Genomic DNA, 9,410 nt, shown 5'->3' on the forward strand with positions numbered 1-9,410 from the left:
ATACTTATAAGCATAATCGTCGTCAATGTTCGTTTTAACTATAACAGAAGTTTTCGTTGAAAAGTCTTGGTAGTAATTTTTATAAGTATACATAAATTTAAAATAAGAGTGATGATACATGTACCATCCCATGTGGCAATACACCTACACAAAATTCTGATACGTGGTAACCTGGATCCCACATAAATAAAAGATAAAGTATGGTTGTGAGATGAACTTACCAAAATATCCCTAATACATGGGATGTACAATGAGGTATAGGAATAAATGATGTTCATATAACATTTTCCTTAAAATAATGAGTATAAATCAAATGACCCGCCGTGCCCTACGGTGGAGGTTTATGTTTGCTTAAACAATTGCCTCAAGATAAACGTTTGGTTAAATCAATACTAGTACTATAAATTTGCTGATATATTATTTGAGAGGTTATAAAATTGAATGTTGACAAAAAAATGTTAGAATTAAATACTACTATGAAAAAACAGACAAAATAGTTCGTGCAGTCAGAAGTTAGATGAAGGCATTTCTTGCAAGCAATAAATGAGTGAAAAAATTCAGCTGAAAAGGGAGGGAAGAAAGAGTGAGCATTTGCAAGAAGTAGCTAGACTTATTCTTCAATGTGTACCTTAATGATTTATTTCTTCATATTATTGGGAGTTGTTTCTTACACAACTAAGGCTAGTTTGGCAACAATAGAGCTTCCACCAAATGTTTCATTTCCAGCAGTATTTGTGTTTGGAGATTCAATCATGGATACGGGCAACAACAATAATAACATGAAAACATATGCTAGGTGCAATTTTCTTCCATATGGTAAAGATTTCAATGGAGGCATCCCTACTGGTCGGTTTTGCAATGGAAAAGTTCCATCAGACTATATAGGTACATATTATATTATCTTCAGATAGCATATACTAGCCATATGTCTTAATTACGAATATATTCCTTCGTGTATAACCAGGTTCTTTTACATCTTCAACACATAGACATCTTAAATGGTTGCGACCGCAATTGCGATCATTCTAAAATTATGATTCGTATTACATTAATACATTTTCACATGGACAATCTAAGAGCGGTGAGTGAAATCTAAAACAAATTTAAGTTTATGAGTTTTAAGTTTTCTATTTAATTTATTTTTAATCTAATAGGCACCAACCATACTATATATATATATATATATATATATATATATATATATATATTTAATACTTAGAACATCTTCAATGATGTAACTCGTCATGACTCATGACAACTAGTTTAAATAAATTCTAGCGTCACATCGTTTTAAAGTACCCCCTCCGTCCCTTAATAAGTGATCTAGTTGACCCAATTACGCATACCAATGCGTAATTTTGAGTTTAAATATCTTGAATAATATATTGGAAAAAATTATGAAAATTTGATATTTTGAAAATACTTATCGATAAGAATCTAACAACATCTTATATGATATTATTTATCTTTGTATATTAGTAGAAAAATATGATCAAAATAAGTTAGGTCAAAATTGCACATTTTCAAATAGGTCATTTATTGCGGGACGGAAGGAGTAACTCATTTATTTTTTGTTATAATAATACAACCCCTAAATAATGGATCCACAAAATTCCCTCTGAAAGCCACTTTTTTATTGCTTTTACATGCTCATGCTCTTAAAAATCAAAAGACTATAATGACTTGTAGGGCAGGTAAAACCCTACATGATTGGTTCATTTCGATTATATAATGTCAACATAGAAAACCAATCATCATATCGAAGAGTGGATCCTAATATAAATAGAATTATATTATATACTCCCTTTGGTATTATTTATAAAAGATATTTGGGTCAACAAAAATTGATGTATTTAATCCAAATTCTTAATTAGATACATCATATTTTGTTGACCTTAATATTTCTTATAAATAGAATCGGAAGAAATATTTTGATAAACAATATATGATAATTGGATTAATCCCAATTAGAACTATTCTATATACACGAAGACTGAGAACTAAAGGATACAATTTTGCCCAATATAAGCCTAATTAGAATATTAGTTATATAGTTTTAGAAAAATATATCATACTAACAAGTGTCCGTAGGAAAAAAGAACACTTGTTAAAAAAGTTAAAAATAGTTGGTTTATATTGAAAATTACAACTTTTAATTTTAAAAATTTAAATTCATAACTTTTCACCACTTATTATTAATATAATGTTTCCATTTTTGTTTTCTTAATCAATATTTAAAGACACTTTTAACACTTTTCAAAATATATTAGTTATATAGTCAATCCATATGGTTGAAACCGTAAGATATATCTTTCATGAACTCTCACTTAGGTAGTCAATCCATATGCTTGAAACTAAATGGATATATCTTTGATTTTTTTCAAGGAATGGATATATCTTTGATGAAATCACTTAGATGTCAAAGACCATAATTACAGTCAGTCACGAAAAAAAATTTAGTTCGAGGATAATAGGATATGATTGATAATAATTCTTGGTAAAATCCTTAAGAAAAAAGTTTTTTTTGTTGTAATTTTTTTTTTCTGCACAATCATTCACACAATCAGTGTTTAGATGTTTGTTGGATAAAGATCGAACAGTCCAATTTTAATCTCAGCATTTCATAATTTTTTAAATCAAAATCTACAATAAATTTTAAACCGTTCCATTTCGATCATGCATCGAATGCGTGGAAACAAAGACGGCAGGGACTAGGAAATCTGAATTCAAAAGGAATCAAAATTTACTTCCTTTTCTATTGGTGTGATATATCAGTTGAAGCATTGGGCATTAAGGAATTTCTGCCGGCGTATTTGGATCCAAATATCCAACCTAGCGATCTCGTCACGGGTGTTTGCTTTGCATCCGGTGGTTCTGGGTATGATCCACTCACATCCAAAAGTGCGGTAAGCATGCATCCTGCATACCTTCCGATCTTATTTATAAAAGACACGTTGATCAACAAAAATTAATGAATCTAGTTTAAAATTTAATCTAGATACATTAATCTAAATGTTTATTATAAATAGGATCGAAAATAGTATTTTGATTTTCATTAATTAATTTATCTTCTAACTATATTAATTTTTTTTTTTTTCATTTTTCTTATTCCTTTCTAACTTGGTCACTGTATCATATTATTAACCAGTCAGCTATATCGTTGTCCGGTCAAATAATTTTGTTCAAAGAATACATAGGAAAGCTAAAAGGAATTGTTGGAGAGGGTAGAAAAAATTTCATCCTAGCCAACAGTGTTTTCCTTGTGGTTCAAGGAAGTAACGACATTTCCAATACATATTTTTTGAGTCATCTCAGAGAACTACAATATGATGTTCCTTCTTACACTGACCTCATGCTCGCCTCTGCTTCCAATTTCTTAAAGGTATACTCCTAATAACATTGTTTCAATGAAGTGATTGAAAATCCTAAAGAATTTAAAAGTTCAGCAATGCAAATGCTTTATTTGAATTTTTTTCATTTATACTTTTTTTTTATTTGAATAGAGTAATTGCTTATTTAAGGATGGGTGATAAATTTTAAAAACTTCATAGGTTTTGGGGTAAGAATATAGGGTTAAATATGTTTTTAATCCCTATAAATATATTAACTTTTCGTTTTAGTCCCTCTAAATTTTTCCTTCAACTTTTAGTCCCTATAAAATTTTCAATCACTACTTTTAGTCCCTATTTTTAAATTAATTTTAGTATTTTTTAGTGAAATTATGCAGAAATGTGTAAAATACTTCCCAAAAAAAATTAGAATTTTTTAACAAAACATAAATTTAATATGAATTTTTAACCATAAAAAATAGAAAAATTCATATTAAATTCATGTTTTGTTAAAAAATTCTAAATTTTTTTAGGAGAGATTCTTATAATATTATGAATTTTTCTGCAAACTTTTATTCAAAAATGTGAATTCTACATATGAGTTTACTTTAAAAGAGAGACCAAAAGTGAAGATGGAAAATTTTTGGAAGACTAAAAGTTGAAGGAAAATTTTAGAGGGACTAAAACGAAAAGTTCGTATATTTATAGGGACTAAAAACATATTTAACCCAATAATATAAACATCAAAATAAAATTGCTACAAAATCCCAATGTTAAAATTTTTGACCAACTAAAAGGGTCAACTTTAGGGGAAAGGTATAGATCCTCATAATACGGTGAACCAATGTTCAAATTCTGATTGAAAGAGGTATTCACATTTATTGTCTAACACTCCTCAAGATTATGTCATGTGAAGGAACCTATGGAAGACAAAAAAAAAAGTGGGTCAAATTTGAAATTTTTGAAAAACTGAACAAATTTATTTTCAAAATTATAGAGGCCGGACGCCATGATCGGGGTTCGAACCCCAATACCTCCACTTTGTAGTTTATGATGACTTTGCCATCTCTTCTATCTACCAAAGAGAAGCAAAAAGTTGAAAAGTTATAGAGTAATTTCAAAATTTGAAACATATAAATTTTGAAAAGAAAAAAAGTACGGGATCATTTTAAGATTCATATATTTTTTTTTAGGGAAAGATTCATATATTTGAAAAGGTGGTGAGAGGATTTCAAATTTTTTATTCTTAGGCGGTATTTGAAATTTTTAAATTTAGTTTCAACAAAATTTTCATATATTGAATACTCTGATATTTGAATGACCTCATCCAGGAGTTAAAGAATGTGTAAGTGCATGTACTCATGTTTGTTTATATTTTGTCTAAATTCAATTAAAAGGAAATATATCAACTGGGTGCAAGGAGGATAGGAGTATTAAGCATTCCCCCAATTGGGTGTGTGCCATTTCAGAGAACGGTTGTTGGAGGAATTGAGAGAAAATGTGCAGAAAAAATCAACGACGCATGCAAGTTATTCAACACTAAATTATCAAAGGAGTTGTCTTCTCTTAACCGGAACTTGCCCAATACAAGGATGGTTTACCTTGATGTTTATTATCCTCTTCTTGACATCATTCTAAATTACCAAAATTATGGTATGTATAATCCGACACTTCTTTTTATTACCAATTCATAGTTGGATTGAAAACTTATATCATATAGATCATTCATCTAAAATGTTACGCAAATATAAAATCACTTAATATGTTATTGAACTTGATGAGTCTCATACCATATCAAATGATTATAGAATTGTATATAATTTTACATGAAATATTTATATGATGAGGGGGTTCAACCGAACTCATTGAACTTAAAAAATATATTTTATATTTTGAACCCTTTGATATTTTTTTACATCAATAGCTCAAAAGGCTCTACAATGAAAATATTGAACTTCTGGGTTATAGGATTCTAGATAATATAACTTAAACTCTTAATCCAATGACAATTTCTATAAAACTATTATTCACTAACGTTATTGAGTTATTGAGTAGTGTTGAAAAGAGAGTCTCACTAGCATTAAATCCAAAATTATGGTATTATATTATTCTTGGAAAGTTTGTTGAGAAACTATTTGTTTTCATTAGGTATAAAATTGATCTGAAATATAAATTAGTTTTGGTTTTATAATGGCAGGTTATAAAGTCGTTGACAAAGGATGTTGTGGCACAGGAGCAGTAGAGGTAGCAGTGTTATGCAACCAATTTGCTACCCAATGTGAAGATGTTAGGGACTACGTTTTCTGGGACAGTTTTCATCCCTCAGAGAGTGTTTACAGCAAGCTCTTAAATCCTCTTCTTCGAAAATATATACACCAGTTCTTCTAGTTTCCTTTTGGTTAGTTTTATATAAACAACTTAATTACATGTAGGACTTACCGATTTCTTCCAAAACAAATTTATTTGTTTTTAAAATTTCTTTCAAAAGTGTATGGTTGATGAGGTACATTAAATAAATTATTTTGTGTTTTAAGGGGATATCATCTACATCGATTTAACATTTGAAAAGTGTTTGGTAATTTAAAAGAAAATGTTTTTTCTTATTGAACTGATAAAAAGATTACGAAGATAACAGTATCGTCATTTCGATTCAATGAAAAATAACAATAAGGTCATTTATTATGATTTTTCAAATGTTCATGGTAAACAACACCAAAAACAATATGTTTGGTTTAGAGGGATGTTTTCATTGGTTTGGATGGTTTTTTTTGGGGTGAGTAGCTTGTGTGTGGATTTCATTTTCAATGGTGTTCACATTTGGGTGGTGAAGTTGGTCTTGAAGGTTATTTTCTTATGAGTGTTGAAGGTAGATCTTGGTTAGGTGGTGTGTGTTTTAGTGTTTTTTATGATGTTTCTTTTAACTATTTCTTTTATATAAGACATCTTTGTTTTATAGTTTTTAGATTGTCGATCTCTGTTCATCTTGTACAAAGACATGGTGTTTAATAAATTTTCCATTTAAATGAAAACTTTGATTGATTTTTTTTTTGAGAGAAAACTTTGATTGATATTATTTGCTAAACTTTTATTAAAATATATCTTGACCAACCGATATTTAAAACTAAGTAGCAGGCACGACAACAATAGTTTAATAAACTTTAAAATCTATTATTGAAAGATGCAACTTTAGTGTAGGTTTAAATAATAAAATTCAATGTAATACAACAATTATTGCATTACGTGTACTGTGCTTTAGCAAGATAGTAAGCTAACTATTGTAAAAATAATAATTGAGTCGTAAAAAAATACTGCAAAATGAAAGAGTCCTGCACAATCACGACTCCATATTTTCAACGGATTAAATAGAAAGATGTAACTTAAGTGTAGGTTTAAAATCTCCAACTAAAATTACTACTTGACTACCCTAGGTGATCATAACCCAACTTCCGGAATTATATATATATATAGATGAATATCTTAAAAGTCACGTAGATTGAAAACAATTTTATATATTTTTTTAAGGAAAATGTTAACGAGCATTCCGGGCTCGTTAACAAGACACTTTTTAAAATAAGAGTTGGATGAGGATTCACTATTTACTTCAGAGAGCATACCTAATATCTATACCTACCAGCTAAAATAAAAAGTGCAAGCAATATGAGCTACTAAGGATCATCACTCCTTTAATTTTGTGATATTTTACCTCACAACCGATCAAAACCGCACCACGAACACCCTAATACCTACTGGCTAAAATAAAATAAAAATAAAAAGTGCAAGCAATATGAGCTGCTAAGGATCATCACTCCTTTAATTTTGGGTTTGGCAAATAGTATTAAGTAGAAGCCAGCGAAGAAGAAGGTAGGATCAGTGGTATATGTGGCTAAGAGATGTCATTTACGATTTTAAGTCTGCTAGCTAGCAGTTGAGGTGTGGAGGTCCACCACATTTTCTGGCTCCTACCTAATTAGCACCCAACTGGCTTTTTATTTATTATATCAAGAGTGTCCCAAATAAAGTTAAAATAATGAACAATGTTTCAATCCAGTCATTTCTGGAGATTAATAAATCTGTTTGGTGTTGAACTTTTCTATTTTTGGAGGAAGAAGTTAGTGTGTTTCATATGAGTAGGGAGATTAAAGTTTTGGTGATAATTGGACGGCTATCATCATAGAGCACTGATAGGCACACCACCTTACCTGGACAAACACCTTCTACCACTTTTAGCTGGTCAATTATATAATAATAAAAAAACTTGTATAATCCATGTCATACAATAAAGAAAAAAGAAAAGATATTAATTAAATGTTCTGTCTCTCTCTTGCTCCTGTTCTGTTTTTAACGGACCGCTCCGGTAAGACCTTGCAACACCATATTCATCGTCGCCGTGCTTAGAGGTTGTCCAAAATTTCTCATTAACATTCACAATCAAACTTCATCATCAACGTTCATCGTCGACCTTAACCCTCGCCATAGTTGAAACCCTTTTTCATCAATCCTTTCTCGCCATTCTCTGCGGAACTCTCACCGAAACCTTTCATTCTCCATCGCTGATCCCGCGTAACTCAGACGAGAAAGAGAGAGGAGGACCAACGGTCAGCCATCAAAGGGAGAGGTGGGGCGAAGGGCAAGGATGCGGCGGTGGCCGGTGGTGGTGGCGGGTGAGTGAGAGGCATAGTGAGAAGGAGAAGAAACGTAGATCTAAGAGAGAGAAGAGGGTGAGAAAGAGAAAGCTGTGTGAAATTTCCAAAATACCCATGCCACATAAGGGGGTGTATATGGGGGTGTAGATGAAAGTGTGTCTACCAATCATTTTCCATCATCATATAACTGTGTAGTTGTCATTTTATAATTTATACTGTTTTCAAGGTGAATTGTTATTTTATACCGTCATACGTACTTTTAGCATACTAATAATTATACTGTACTCCGTGTATCTATTTATAAGATTCATTTTACTTCTTTTGTCAATTAATATTAGAAAAAGTTACCTTTTAAAGGTCTGAAAGAGTACCCAGAGGCGGTCGTTAACATTTTCCATTGAAAAAAAGATAATAAAAAGAGACGAGACACCAACTAAAATAGTAAAATGAATTTACTAAAAAAAATAGTAAAATGAATAAAAAATAAATACTCCTTCCGTTCCTTTTTAAGGGTCACTTTTGGAGAAATTCTTTGCTCCTATTTGAGTATCACTTTCAAGGTTCAATGCAGCAATAAATGTTGTTTTACCAACATTACCCTTAATTATTTATTACGGAGAGAGAAATATATGAAATAAGATATTAAATGACTAAGACTATTATAGTAAAAATATAAAGGGAGCTTCTATGAAGAAGTCAGAAAAATGACTTCTTCGGTGAAGTCGTTTGAATGGGCCAATCAGATTTCAAGTGATGACACGTCAGATACCCTGCATTATGTTATTGTGCAGGCGGTCTACAGTACCGTAAGTAAAAGGAAAACTTTATTTCATTATCTTAATGGTTAGATTTACTTAGTCTCTATGTTATTGTGGTATACTGTCTACACATGATTAGTATCAATTCTCTCCTCTTTATTTCCCTTTCTTTATTTATTCATATTCTCTCTTTCAGATTTTTATTAAATTAATATCTTAATCTTTCCTTCACCATATTCATCTTTCCTTCATCATCTTCATCATATCTTCATCAACTTATTCATCATCTTCATAAGAGGAAAAAAAAAACCAGAAAAAAATGAAATTATATAATTTTAAAAAAAAAACATTACAATTAATTACATTTCGATAAAAACACTTCCAATTTCAATTTCTCATTATTTACATCACAAATCATCATAAAAGATTCAATTTCTCAAACCTTAAAAAAAAACTACATGAAATAAATCTAAACTGTTACATGAAAGTAATTACGTAATTCTTTAGTATATCTTCTACATGAAATTGTAAGATTAATTACGTAAGATTAATCTAAACATTCTTTTATTACGTTTCTTCTATCTTCATTGTTTACATTACAATTAATTACGTTTCTTCTATCACAGATCTTGTACCCACTAAAAGAATGAGAAAGGAAGATAGATTATAAACAGTTTATT

The 9,410-nt window shown here is 30.1% G+C and overlaps 1 protein-coding gene across 2 annotated transcripts; it reads left to right on the forward strand.

Moving 5' to 3' along the window:
- The first annotated feature begins 453 nt into the window (after positions 1-453).
- LOC11439909 (GDSL esterase/lipase EXL3) lies at positions 454-5,876 on the forward strand. Of its 2 annotated transcripts, XR_005645376.1 has the most exons (6): positions 454-885; positions 2,776-2,906; positions 3,149-3,382; positions 4,727-4,982; positions 5,527-5,775; positions 5,815-5,876. XR_005645376.1 is itself a non-coding variant. In XM_003603730.4 (5 exons), exons 1-5 carry the CDS (start codon positions 621-623, stop codon positions 5,715-5,717), a joined length of 1,077 nt encoding a protein of 358 aa, XP_003603778.1. In that variant the 5' UTR covers positions 454-620; the 3' UTR covers positions 5,718-5,876. The 2 variants fall into 2 exon arrangements, 1 of the variants encoding a protein (XP_003603778.1); XM_003603730.4 differs by having other exon boundaries at positions 5,527-5,876.
- Positions 5,877-9,410: the final 3,534 nt, after the last annotated feature.

Source organism: Medicago truncatula, chromosome 3 (genome assembly GCF_003473485.1).
Source record: "Medicago truncatula cultivar Jemalong A17 chromosome 3, MtrunA17r5.0-ANR, whole genome shotgun sequence".
NCBI classification, from domain to species: Eukaryota; Viridiplantae; Streptophyta; class Magnoliopsida; order Fabales; family Fabaceae; genus Medicago; species Medicago truncatula.